At 44.1% G+C, this 14,680-nt stretch overlaps 1 protein-coding gene across 1 annotated transcript in view; it reads right to left on the bottom strand.

Annotated features, from left to right (window-relative positions):
- The window catches only part of LOC141134109 (extracellular calcium-sensing receptor-like), a 43,797-nt gene that overhangs the window by 25,531 nt on the left and 3,586 nt on the right, over positions 1-14,680 (bottom strand). The window contains exons 2-3 of the mRNA XM_073623693.1: positions 14,532-14,672; positions 8,837-9,128 (exon numbers count right to left, since the gene is read on the bottom strand). Coding sequence (XP_073479794.1) covers positions 8,837-9,128; positions 14,532-14,672 — 433 coding nt within the window. The remainder of the gene's footprint in view (positions 1-8,836; positions 9,129-14,531; positions 14,673-14,680) is intronic.

Here is a 14,680-nt window from a genome sequence, read left to right as displayed (position 1 = left end):
ACATTTTTATTTTTTTTATTTTTTAATAAAGAACTTGTCCCAAGCTGTGTCTTTTCATTTGTACCATTTTGACACTTTTTTTGTGAAATGGTAGGGGTACATTTGGACCCCGATACCACTTCACACAGGGGCGGAGGCCGGGATCTGGGGGTCCCCTTGTTAAAGGGGGCTTCCAGATTCCGATAAGCCCCTGCCCGCAGACCCCCACAACCACAGGGCAAGGGTTGTGGGGATGAGGCCCTTGTCCCCATCAACATGTGGACAAGGTGCTTTGGGGGCTACCCCGAAGCACCCTCCCCATGTTAAGGGCATGTGACCTGGTACGGTTCAGGTGGGGGGCCCTCTCTCGTCCCCCCTATTTTCCTGTGGCCTGCCAGGTTGCGGGGTTCCCCTTAAAATCCATACCAGACCTGAAGGGTTTGGTATGGATTTTGATGGGGACCCCCACACCATTTTTTAAAAAATTTTGGCGTGGGGTTCCCTTAATATCCATACCAGACCTGAAGGGCCTGGTATGGAATTTGGGGGGACCCCCACGCAATTATTTTTTAAAATTTTGGTTCGGTGTTCTCCTTAATATTCATACCAGACCCAAAGGGCCTGGTAATGGACGGGGGGATCCCATGCCGTTTTTTTCAATGACTTCTTTTAGCTGTATTCCCAGGACTGACAATTCATTATAGCCGCGAGTACTTTTAAATTACTTTTTTTCCTTTAGAAATGTCATTTTGTGCAGGGACTATTCTAAACACAGGAAAAATGTGCCGCTTTACAGGCATACTATAGACACCCCCAGGTACGAAATTTAAAGGAATATTTCACTTTTATTGTTTAACTTTAAGCATTATTAAAATCACTGCCTCCAAAAAAACGGCCGTTTTTAAAACTTTTCTTTGCATTGATACATCCACCTTTTTATACCTTTAACTTAAAGTGGTTCTAAAGGCTAAACATTTTTTACCTTAAAGTGGATGTAAACCCTCACATATACCCAGTGAAGTGAATACCCCCAGATGATACACAGGGATGAAACAAATCCTCCTACATAAGTTTTACATGTATATCTGCTGTCTTCAGCTTTATATACTCTTTAGAAAGTGCACATCCTGTTAGAATTTTCACTTCCTGTTCCAGCAGGGAAAGGGGAGTCTTGCCATACACTGTGAGACAGCTGATTGGAGGAAAGGCACACACTCCCTCCACATAGGCAGAGACTTGCAGACCTGTGCTGTAATTTGACCAGCTGTCTGCTAATCTCTTTATAGCACCCACTCTGACACAAATTTCAGGCTGATTTTAGCACATGTATCAGAGAACTTGTCAGAAGTTTTCATGCTGATAACAGAAGAACAGAGCAGGAAAAAGCCACGGGACCTAGGGCTTTGGAGAGAGATAATAAAACACTGCAGATATATGTGCCCAGCTCAAATTTCATGACTCGGGTTTACATCCACTTTAATGCATCATTTGCATTAAGGTAAAAACTGTTTAGACATTCAATTGGGCCCCTCACTCCCCCTTATACTTACCCCAGCCCTCATTCTATCCAGCGCTGTGCACTTCTCCAGCTCTTCTCTCCCCTCATTCCAGGTCTCACTGGCTTTGCTGGGGCCTTTGGCTTTCAGTGCTGTCAATCAAAGCCAGTAGCGAGGGGGCAGGGTCGAGTGCCACTGTCTGTGGCAATGGAGGCAGCAGCGAGGCTTGGGAGCGAGCACACACAAGTGCCCCCATAGGAAGAGGCTTTCTATGTGAGCAGTGGACAGAGAGGAGGGGCCAGGAGCACTGGCGGGGGAACTGAGACAAGGTGGTTCAGAGCCGCTCTGTGCAATTCCATTGTACAGAGCAGGTAAGTATAGAGATATTTGATTTTTTTTTCCTTTACAATCGCTTTAAATATTGATACCCTTCTTTGCACCTTTAATTGTTTAATTTAAATGCTAGCTCCCTTGAAGCTTACTTTGTAGTATTGTAAACGAGCCCTAACTTACTCCCTTTACTTTGGTACAGTGCATTACATGCCCCACTATTAGCACTAACCCTTACCCTGCCCTTCATCCTGCCCCAATATTAGGCTCACAAACTTTGGAAAATTTCCAGTTATGCCTGATACTCATTTCAAAACTCTGAGATTAGGGGTTGTGTAGAGGGGGGTGTTGTTTGGTGGGGGGTAAGCTCACCTGCTGGTTGCTGCCTGGCTTACCAGTGCCCATCAATGCTGACCACTAAACTCAACTACCTGACACACTGACCATTACACTGACCTACCTGAACCACACTGTCCATTACACTGACCTACCTGACCCACACTGACCTACACTGACCCACACTGACCTACACTGACACACACTGACCTACCTGACATACACTGACCTACCTGACCCACACTGACATGCACTGACCTACCTGACACACACTGACATGCACTGACCTACCTGACCCACACAGACACGCACTGACCTACCTGACACACACTGACCTTCCTGACATACACTGGCCTACTTGACACACACTGACATGCACTGACCTACCTGACATGCACTGACCTACCTGACATACACTGACCTACCTGACCCACACTGACATGCACTGACCTACCTGACCAGACTATAGGTGACCTCCTCCTACAGCTCAGCCATAGTGGGTTAATAATAGAGTTGTATTAGCTCGGGGCTAATAATAGAGTTGTGGATGCCCGAGACCTGGGGCTTTTTGGAGCCCCACTCAGGGCTCCAGCCCCCCTTAGCCCCCCCTCCCGATGCCACTGCCAATGACTATTATCATAGGCAATAAAAGTTTACAAATTATGTAAGCATGTTTGTCAAAAAATGAATTCTTCCAAGCAACTAAATCCCACTTTGCTTGAGTAGAAGAGAAAATGAAAGCAGAAATATTTGATGATTAATATCACAATACTAGTTAAAGATTTAATGCAATTTAAAAACACACCCTAAATTAACATCAACACGTTAGTTCTAGAAAAGATACAGCTGGGTAGGGAAGATGGTGAGAGGAGTTTGACTCCCAAATCCCAGGGCTGTCCCTCCAAACAAAGAACAATTGAGAGCTATACTCACAATGTAGCTGGCTGAAACGCATCAGCCGATGATGTCTTTTAATGTATAAAGAACATAAGGCAAGCTATGTGCCAGTTTTTTTTATCTCTATACTCATAAGGTGGCTCTATCCAGTTAGAGCCACTTGCCCTATCCTGGAAACAAAGAAATTATGCACAACATTCAAAGCACACAATTACAGTTAAAAAAAAAAGCACAAAACCTGATAGGTTTGTGTATATACTGATGTAGGTATTCTAATGTTTATCCCCAGAACATAGATAATAGGCATTTATCTTGTTTTCATTATAAGTGAGTTCTTAAAAAAATTCATGTAGCTGATGCCACCGGCCTCTTACCTGTCCCCTGAAGACGTCCTATTGACGATAAAACACGCAGGGTGGGGCTTGAGGCCTGTGACATCATCATGCCTGCTGGTGTACAACAACGAGGCAATTTATGCTTTTTATCCTGAGATGTTGGTGAGTACCTTTCTGTTTATAATAAAAATTAGTTTTAGTGATATTACTCTATGGTGTTTGTTGTCCTGCTACTCCTGAGGTGATTGGTACATCCTACTGCCACGTGACTGGAGGAGGTGTGTGGAGAGGTGCAGTGGATCTTGAAGTGATTCATTTCACTTGTTAAAGTACTTTGATCCCATAGCAATACAGAGATCATACATTTCTAGTTGGCACTTTCAGTGATCTGGTTTATCGGGAGCACTGCATAACTGAACCATCCACTCACGAATTGCATATACAGTAAAACCTTGGCTTGCAAGCATAATTCGTTCCGGAAACATGCTTGTAATCCCAAGCACTTGTATGTAAAAGCGAATTTCCCCATAAGAAATAATGGCAAATCAGATGATTTGTTCCACAACCAAGTCCTTCAATTTATAGTCCATATAAAAAGATTATAGCAATGTGATAGGTTGTGTAACCATAAAATGTCCATCCATAAATGGAAGCTTCCACAAGGGGATTAGAAGCAAAATCTAGCAGGAGCTACAGAGTATAAAAGAGAAGAGAGGCGCCTCTAAGTGTAGCAATACGGTTACATTTAATGAAGGTACAACATTTAGCAATTCACATGGTTGATGATTAAAACAGGCACATCTAAGTATGCAGGCATCCGGGGTAAAGCTGTCCACATAGACCAGGGATATGCAATTAGTGGACCTCCAGCTGTTGCAAAACTACAAGTCCCATCATGCTCTGCCTCTGGGTGTCATGCTTGTGGCTATCAGAGTCTTGCTATGCCTCATGGGACTTGTAGTTCTGCAACAGCTGGAGGTCCGCTAATTGCATATCCCTGACATAGACCATCCTCCCCCCACCGGCTCTCACTGCTGTCAATCTGCAATCGTGACCGGGAAGACTACCCTGCAGTATAGAGATCTGAAAGCAAGGCTTGAACCGCTCGTGGAGCGCAGAGTGGAAGAGATTAACGTTGATGGCGGTGCAGGGGATGGTCTATGTGGACAACTTTATCCCGGATGCCTGCATACTGAGATGTGCCTGTTTTATTCATCAACCATGTGAGTTACTAAATGTTGTACCTTCATTAAATGTTACCATATTGCTACACTTAGAGGAGCCTCTCTTCTCTTTTATACTCAGTTGTGACATGACGACGCTACTTGTATATCAAGACATCGCTTGTATATCAAGTGAAATTTATACAAAAATTTTGCTTGTCTTACAAAACACTCACAGACCAAGTTACTCTCAATCCAAGGTTTTACTGTATTGGATTATCCCCTTTGGGGCCTCATTTTGCCATTGGGTGTGGACTCTTTATTTTTTATGCATATTTTTCATTTTTTAGTTTGTGGACTTTTTTGGTTTGGTCATCTCTAATATTGGACACTGATATACAAAATGAATATAAGGATTGTGTAATGCGTGAATATCACTGTGTTTCACTATGCCGACCACCTTGCATAGGAGTATGGCGTCAGAACGGCTCCCCTGTGCTGGATCACGTATTACGTAACGGATTACGTAACGGGTGAACCCCTCTGATGTCATGGGGAATGCCACAGAGAAGTCCCCATCAAGTCCCCGTGCGTCAGAGGGGGGCAGGATCACCGGGTGGCCCCGCCCTCCGTTATTTAAGAACCATCAGAAGAGGAGAAGCGTCACACAGCAGGAGCCTCCCATCCAATCGTGGATGCGGAGCGGCCCGAGAAAAGAAGAAGAAGAGAAGAAGGCGCTGCTGAGGAAGATGCCGGACGAGAACACCGGAGGAAGAACCAGAATAACCAGAAGAAGAAGAAGATGGAGGAAGAAACCTAAGGAAGATAGAAGATAGAAGAAAGAAGAAGCATTTAAATAAAGTAATTGTCAAAAACTGTCTCTTGTCATTTTTAACATTTTTGACAGTTTTTTTGTGAAATGGTAGGGGTACTTTTGTACCCCCTTACCATTTCACACAGGGGGGGCAGGATCTGGGGGTCCCCTTGTTAAAGGGGGCTTCCAGATTCCGATAAGCCCCCGCCCGCAGACCCCCACAACCACCGGGCAAGGGTTGTGGGGATGAGGCCCTTGTCCCCATCAACATGGGGACAAGGTGTTTTGGGGGGCTACCCCAAAGCACCCTCCCAATGTTGAGGGCATGTGGCCTGGTATGGTTCAGGAGGGGGGGCGCTCTCTTGTCCCCCCCTCTTTTCCTGCGGCCTGACAGGTTGCGTGCTCGGATAACAGTCTGGTATGGATTTTTGGGGGTACCCTACGCCATTTTTTAAAAAAAATTTTGGCTGAGGTTCCCCTTAATATCCATACCAGACCTGAAGGGCCTGGTATGGAATTTAGGGGGACCCCCCACGTCATTTTTTTTTTAAATTTTGGTTCGGGGTTCCCCTGTGGGGAATTCCCATGCCGTTTTTATCAATGAACTTTTATGTTATGGCAATTCATTAATAGCCGCGAGTAGTTTTAAATTACTTTTTTTCCTTTGAAATGTCATTTTGCTGTCAGACTGTTCTAAACACGGGAAACATGTGCCCCTTTACAGGAATACTATAGACACCACCCAGGTACAAAATTTAAAGGAATATTACACTTTTATTGTTTCACTTTAAGCATTATTAAAATCACTGCTCCCGAAAAAACGTCAGTTTTTAAAACTTTTTTTTGCATTGATCCATGTCCCCTGGGGCAGGACCCAGTTCCCCAAACACTTTTTATGACAATACCATGCATATAAGCCTTTAAAATTAGCACTTTTGATTTCTCCCATAGACTTTTAAAGGGTGTTCCGCGGCTTTCAAATTTGCCGCAAACACCCCAAATTGTTCGCTGTTCGGCGAACTGGCGAACAGCCGATGTTCGAGTTGAACATGAGTTTGACTCGAACTCGAAGCTCATCCCTAGTACACACATGCTGAATGTCAATAAAACCCATCTGACATTCGGCCAATGTGTATGTTAGCAGGTCCAACAGAGGCCGGCTGGCTTCTGTTGAACGAGCGTACTGGAAAACCAGCAGCCGACCGGCTCCTGATCAGCACTCTCAGCCAATGGCTTTGAGCGCTGACAGGAGTGTTCTGGCGGGGGGGGGCACAACATGGCTCTACCATGGAACCAGTTTCTATGTCTTGGGATCGCTAGATCACCTGTGTGGATGGCAGCGATGCTGATGAAACGCATAGGGTGGAGCCTACAATGGTGACATCATCATGTTTTTCCTCCCAGGAGGTTGATGGGCAAACTAAATAGGAAGTGAAGGGAAGCCTGAGGAGATGCCGCGGTCTTCATTACAAGACGAATTTATTGCTCTATCGCTTATGAACGTTTTACATTTTGTAAGTGCGACCTACTTATTATATTAAATTCATTTTTTACAAAGTACTGCACTATGGAAGCTTTTTCTTTTAAATTTTTTGAGTGTTAACGGCCTAGCTGTGGTTCCATCTATAAAGGTCTTGGGGAGACCGATTTCCCTGTGCTGGATGAAACTACTGTTTCATTGGTCACGGATAGCTGGTAAGCAGGCTACTTACTCACTTGGGTGTGGAGTTGGATGCACATTCTTTGAAGGATCTTTCACGATTTCCATCTTTGCAATTTGCCACTGATATCTTACATGGGTGGATGCTGTTTAATTCTTTTATTCATGGACTGAAATTTTTCACTGGGACTCTGCTTTAGTTTTCCTTTTTTATATGTTTTCACTTGAAAATTTGAAAATTTTGCAATGTTGTTATTCTATTCTTGGCCTCGCCCCCTCTCTCCCCTCATTGGCTCACTGATTTTGATTGACAGCAGCGGGCACCAATTTGTCTCAGCCAATGAGAAGGGAGAGTCCTGGACTGCCAAGTCTCTCATGCAACATCGCTGGATGGAGATAGGGCTCAGGTAAGTATTAGGGGGGCTGAGAGGGGGTGGTGCACACAGAAGGTTTTTTATCTTAATGCATTCTGTGCATTAAGATAAAAAAAACCTTCTGTCTTTACAACCACTTTAAGTCGTCTAAATTGGCGTGCCTCTGAAAAGATTTCTGCATTTGAATACATTTTCAGGGGTGTTGTGATGCCTCCTCACTGCTTGTTTTAACCTTTAAATTGCTACACCAAAGTGCCTCAACCACATGCATTGCATGCGGTTGCTGGGTATTTGCGGCGCTTCCCCTCTTTACTTGAATGGGTCACGTTCAGTGGTGGGCTTACTGAACACGGCAGTAGTCATAGCTTTTGTAGTGGATGTGAAGAAAAGCATCATTACCATATTATATGAACACCCCTGTTCTCTGCCTTTGCAGCTTAAAAGGCGGGAGGGTGGTTGGGGAGGCTCGGTGACTCAATGGTACATTTTTAATGCCCCCCCAACCACAAGTCTATGTGAGCCCTTAGTAAAGCTAGGTTCACATCTGTATGGGGGGTGCCGCTGGGGGACCTGCACAAATACCGGCAGCCACAACCTCCCACACCGAAAAATAGGGGACCCGTGGGCAGGTGCCATTAATCCTAATGGTCGGCACAAAGGGGCGTCCAAATGGGTAGTTTATTGCATGATCACAACACAAGAAAGGTCCAACATTTCAAAATCACGCAGGACCCCTTCGTCAGGTATGCCTGGCGAAGGAGTCCTGCGTGACCCCGAAACGTTGCACCTTTCTTGTGTTGTGGTCATGCAATAAACTAACCGTTTGGATGCCACTTTGTGCCCATCCTTGGTGCGCTGGCAAATATCTACTTTGTGACTTGAACCAGTATCCAGCTGGTTGTTGCTGCAGCACCCAAATCTTGAGAGCTTATACTAGGAACGTGTGCGATGGGAATATGAAGTATTATTAATCCTAATGGCACAGCGCCTGCACTGGAAAATGCACCCGTACTTGGAAACAAGGTTTCCTGCATGTCGCAGGCACATTCAAATGAATGGGCTCTCATGCCCTCACAAACCACGGCCCGCACGCCCTCACAGGTATGAACCTAACCTAAATCAGCTTTCTTGTATTTGTGGTTTTAGTTTTGGGTCAGTGGCTACGAAATTAATGAAGCCAAAATCCACCAGACCAGTAAAATTTTTAGAAAAAATACCACCAATGATATCTCTCATAATTCTGTCGGTACAGACTTTGCTGAGCCAGAACACCTACCATGGACAGTGCTAAATCAAAATCGGCATGTATGTGAGTTACTATATTTGAAATATTACAAGGCAAGCTCCAAGCTATATCAATGGTTTTGATGATTATATAATACAGAAGAGGATGAGTTGGAGATAAATTTGGGTCTTCTTTGGTACAGATTGGGAAAATAAAATTGCACTTACTTGTGGGTACCGATAGAGCCCCAGGATATGAGCCAACAGCATGGTATAGGTGGAGATGGAGTGGCCAATGACAGCAGCCAAATGGATGTCTTGGTTACAGCGGTAGTTAACCAGAGCTTGGCCATGTCCACTCAGCAGCTGCAGTGTTCCTGATATCGCCCTCTGCAGGACAGCGCAAGAGTCAAAAATCTGAAACCCCAATGAGATGTTTGGCAATATTTGAGGATCTTTATTTATCTCCTCCACTGCAAAATGTACAGCCTGGACACGTTGGTAATTCTCCAGCCTGAAACTGAATTTAAGACAAAGGATAACACATCATCCCATGCATTCATTGTCTATAAAAACTGATCTAAGATAACATGTTGTGCCTATGATAATATTAACGCTGAGCTCTAGGCAGGTACAGAAGACACACATGAATGCAGTTCTGTAATCCTTAATACATCATTATAGTGGGTCTAAAGGCAGAGGGAGTTTTTTTCTTTTTTACCTTAATGCATTCTCTGCATTAAGGTAAAAAAACTTCTGTGCACAGCTCCACAACCCCCCCTCCCAGCCCCCCTTATATTTACCTGACCCTAATCGTGATCCAGCGCAGTGCCCGAGAGTAGCCTCTCTTTGCTCTCTATTTCTTCACTGGACAGAGGGGCAGCAGTGGGAACCATTGGCTCCTGCTGTTGTCAATCACAGCCAGTGAGGAGGCCATGCCAGCTCGGGAGTGAGCCTGCACAAGTGCCCCCATAGCAAGTGGTTTGCTGTGGCGGGCACTCAGCGGGGGGAGGAGCATCACTTGGGATCCAAAAAGAGGAGTATCTGGGCTGCTCTGCGCAAAACCAATGCACAGAGCAGGTAAGTATGCCGCCGCAGAGACCACGTTTATCTGAAAGCAGACCGCCCGCTGAAGAAGAGGATACTGGGGTTATGGCAGCTAGGTGCTGCCATAACAATGATATCCCTCTTCAAAGAGCCACCGTATAATGACAGCGGGTGGTCTGTAAGTGGTTAAAGTTAGGAATCCTCATTTGTAAAACTCTAAATCTCTTCTCTTAATTTGGTAAAATAGTGACCTCTCAAGGATGCTGTTCGCACTGTTATGCACTTGTATTTTCTCCTTGTCCAATGTCTGTTAACAGTGCAGTTGCTGCACAGCAGTAAGTAGTAAAAGTAAGTAAAAGCACCTTAAGTTTGGTGTGTCGGCCGGCACAAAACCAAACAAACCCATCAGTCAGGACACGGGAGATGGTGATGTCAGCATGTCGCTCCGACCTACGCATTTTGTCACAATCTACATCATCCTGGGGCACGGGTGGCGCACCACGTCACCATCTTAAATACATTACGGAATTAACCAAGCCTTGTTCTGTGCCTCAGCCAGCCAGACTGCTGGCACATAATCAAGTGCCATATCTCTATGTGATTCTTTTAAATAACAAGACGTTGGTCCAAAGACTGCAAAGGTATCGCTCCTAGACTGCAAAGGTATCACCAGCAAAAAAAAAAAAAATTAAATATTACTGGCGAATAGCTCACCGGCAAAAAGTCTCTAATATATGTGATTTACCCATTCTCGATGGCTTAGAGCAGGCGGCCCAAGGCTCAGAACCAAGTTCACATTCCAACAGGCTAATAGTTACTTGTAAAAACAGAATCAAAATTGAAAATAAACATAAAACTTCAACAATATTTTCCAAGAACATTTCTCCACAGGAAGTATTAAAAATGGATCACAAGTTTCACCACTTGATACCGCATCAGGGTGACCTCTAGTGGAGAAAGTAGAAAGGTTCCACCTGTCAACCAAATAAATCGCCAGCAGGGGGAACTCCTCATATAGGATTAAGTCTAAACTACTAAAAGTTATAAAATCCAGACCAATAGCACATTGGTCGGATCTCCATCCTCTCTACATTTAAAAATAAGTGCAATAGAACAAATATGCCCACAAATAATAAATAAAAAATTTTATTGAAAAAATTAAGTTACAAAAGTCCCAAAAAATATTTTCATAACAGGAAATGTTAACATTTTATTAAGGGGGTCACTACTTGATATTACTTCGGAGGGACCTCTATTGGAGAAACAAGGGAATCCACCCAACAATCAAATGGTTCACCAACAAAAGTCACTTATGATGTGAACTTTGAATCAAGGCTACTCTAGAAAAAAACAGGATTGGTAGTACATGTGTCAAGGAATTTAGTAGACCAGACTGTGTGGACTGCACAGAGAAAACCAGAAACGTATGTAAGTGAAAAAATATTGGTGTTTATTAAATAGGTGTCAAGTACGTGAACTATAAACAGTGCACAAACCCACAAACAAATAGTATATACAGACAAATGGAGATACCGGAATTGTAAACAAAGCCAGGCCGAGGTCATACACAGGGAGGTCAGCAGATGGGTAAGGACGGGAAGCCAACAGGACAGGGAGAGGATGGATGGATAGGCTGCAGGGCAAGGATACAGGGAAATCAGGAAACAGGAGGGACAAGTCCAGGATGGGCTAGGATAGGGATTGGATCGGATCAGGTCAGGTCAGGTCAAAACAGATGCAGGCTCAAGGTCAAGATAACAGGCAGCAAGATCAGGGCACAGGGAGAGAGACACCAAGGCAAGGATGTGAGGGCTTGCCGGGTATTTATCAGACTGCAGTGATTTGACCTCACGTTACACCTGAGCGTAGAAGGTGCTGCCTGCTCCACACTGTCGGAATACACCCGCTGGTGGACACCGGTACTACGGCCCAAGGATGCAACAGTGCCACCAGCAGGTGAGTCCTCTTATTACAGGTCCTGGATGTTGGAAGACACCCACTGGTGGACACTGGTACTGCAATCCAAGAGACCGACAGCGCTACCAACGGGTGAACCTTTTCATGACAACATGATACTATCACCATCTCCTCTTCGATTTAAGAATTATTATTAAACATATTAACGTCAATGTCCTCGTTAAGACTAAAAGGAATGTATGTTTTTAGCCTATACACCCAGGCCATCTCCTGTTTATAAATCTCTCTCACTAGAGAGCTCCCTCTCCAGCAAAGTGATATTTGTCGATTCCCAGGAACAGAGTGTATGAAGGGTCCCTACCGTGTATCAAATCATAATGTTTTGACACTGAATGATTTTTGAAACCCTTCCTTATATTATTTATATGTTCGTTGAGCTGTACCTGATAAGGTGCATTTAGTCCTTCCCACATATTGAAGTCCACAGGGACATTGAATCAGATAGACGACCCCAGTAGTGGAACATGTAATAAACAGTTCAATCTCATACTCATGAGCCGCACTAGTAGAGGAAAAAGCATTCACCTTTTTACTGGTACACCTGTTGAACGTACACACCTGACATTTAACACACCGATAGTAAACCGAAAATTTTTGAAAGAAACATTGGGGTTTCCTTTAGTGGATCTTGGATGCTAGGGGCTATCTAATCCCTAAGGGAGGATTCACCCCTAAAGATTACCTGAAGCCTCTTAGGCAACACAGAGCTAAGTACCCGATCATTTCCCAAAATGTGCCAGTGCTTCTGGATTAGTTTTTTGCATAGCTCCCAACTGTCCCTGATTTCGAGGGACTGTCCCTGATTTGGACCAATGTCCCTCTGTCCCTCTTTCCCCCTCATTTGTCCCTCATTTTGGTCTGATCTATATTTGTATATAAAATACACTTTTTTCTTTCAAAATGTGTTCCCCAGTGCTAAACCTTTCATCCAATTTCTAAATTGCTGCATTTGTACATTTCAAAAGCCAATATAAAGGAGTAATAGTGTAAATAAAAAAACCCTTGTGGATTTTTGTTTTAGCAGTTTAGACTTAAAGGGGTTGTAAAGTTATTTATTTATTTTTTTTTAAATAACAAACATGTTATACTTACCTTCACTGTGCAGCTCGTTCTGCACAGAGTGGCCCCGAACCTGGTCTTCTGGGGTCCCTCGGCAGCTGTTTCAGCTCCTCCCCGCAAGCATTTACCACCTTCATGCGAGCTCCCTCGCACGGTGGTGAGTGCTTGCGGGCGCGCTCCCGTGATACAGCCGGCGACTATAGCCGCTCGCTGTATCACTCGGCCCCGCCCCCCGGCGCGCCGCGTCATCGGATGTGATTGACAGCAGCGCGAGCCAATGGCTGCGCTGCTTTCAATCCATCCACTGCAGCCAATCAGCGACCAGGCTGAGCTGCAATGAAGATGACGAGGACGAGCAGCGAAGATTCGAGGCGTCAGGTAAGTAAAACGGGGGGCCTGGGGGCGGCGGTACTGTCAAAAGTTTTTTCACCTTAATGCATAGAATGCATTAAGGTGAAAAAATTTTTACCTTTACAACCCCTTTAATCCTATATGAGGAGTTCCCCCTGCTGGCGATTTATTTGGTTGACAGGTGGAACCTTTCTACGTTCTCCACCAGAGATCACCCTGATGCGGTATCAAGTGGTAACACTTGACCCATTTTTAATACTTCCTGTGGAAAAATGTTCTTGGAAAATATTTTTTGAGTTTTATGTTTATTTTCAATTTTGATTCTGTTGTTACTAGTAACTATTAGCTTGTTGGAATGTGAACTCGGTTCTGAATTTTGGGCTGCCTGATCTAAGCCATTGGGAATGGGTAAATCACATATATTAGAGACTTTTTGCCGGTGAGCAATTCACTAGTAATATTAAAAATTTATTTTTTTGCTGGTTGCATAGGAGTAATACCTTTGCAGTCTTTTATTTAAAAGGATCACATAGAGATATGGCACTTGATTATGTGCCAGCAGTCTGGCTGGCTGAGTCTCAGAATGAGGCTTGGTTAATTCCATAATGTATTTAAGATGGTGACGCAGTGCGCCGCCTGTGCCCCCGGATGACGTAATTTGTGACGAAACGCGTAGGACAGAGCAACGTGCTGAGGTCACCATCTCTCTCGTGTCCCTACGGACGAGTTTGTATGGTTGTGTGCCGGCCAACACACCAAACTTAAGGTGCTTTTACTTACTGCTGTGAGTGTTATAATTTATTTCATAATAAACCCACCAACGATTTTATGCTATGTGGAGCCTTTGGTCTTGTTTTGGTGCTCGACTCCTATCCAACTCACTGAGTGACATTGGAATTGCAGAGAAGCCCTGAGATGTGGAGAAAGGCCCCAGCTGGGTTTTAAGCCACAGGCGTACACCAACCCCCTATAATAAGGGGTCTACAGGAGCTGGTAAGCAGTTTCTACAGCTTGTGGTGGTGGATTCACTGCGGTTTTTGGGGATGGATGATGGACACTGCTATTAAAGAGATTGATTCATTATCACATTGCTTGTGGACATTTTTGCACAAATGAATATGGATTCACCTATGGACTTCACATTTATTATTTAGCGCGTTTCTTATTTATTTTCTATTTACTGTTTGTGATTGTGTTACACAAAATAATTGCTGCTTACTATTTATTTATTTTTTAAGGATAGATTGTTTATAGTGCAGTTTTTATATCTTATATAAAGTTTGTGGAAACCTGATAATCACACCCACTTGCTTAAGTCTTCTCTCCCAAGCCTCATGTGACAGCACTGGGTGCCTGAATAGACGTTCCCTAAGCAACGGCATTGCGGCGTGAGAAAAAGGTTGGAGAGTGTCCCTGTACCCTATCTACCAGTTTTGAAATGTAATGCAATGAAATTCAAAGAATAAAAAAAAGATTAAACTATTCTTACGTTTTGCATGTGGCTGGAGCTGGCAGTTCCTTGTAATCGATCTTTGGATATACTTTATTCACATGAACAGGTACCACCACCCCAATTAGTATGTCCCCATTTAGTGACATGCCTGTGAGCTCTGTAGTGAATAGTCTGCAGCTGTTAAG

This window comes from Aquarana catesbeiana, linkage group LG03, assembly GCF_042186555.1.
Source record: "Aquarana catesbeiana isolate 2022-GZ linkage group LG03, ASM4218655v1, whole genome shotgun sequence".
NCBI lineage: Eukaryota > Metazoa > Chordata > Amphibia > Anura > Ranidae > Aquarana > Aquarana catesbeiana.
This window is presented reverse-complemented; position numbering and strand designations above follow the sequence as displayed.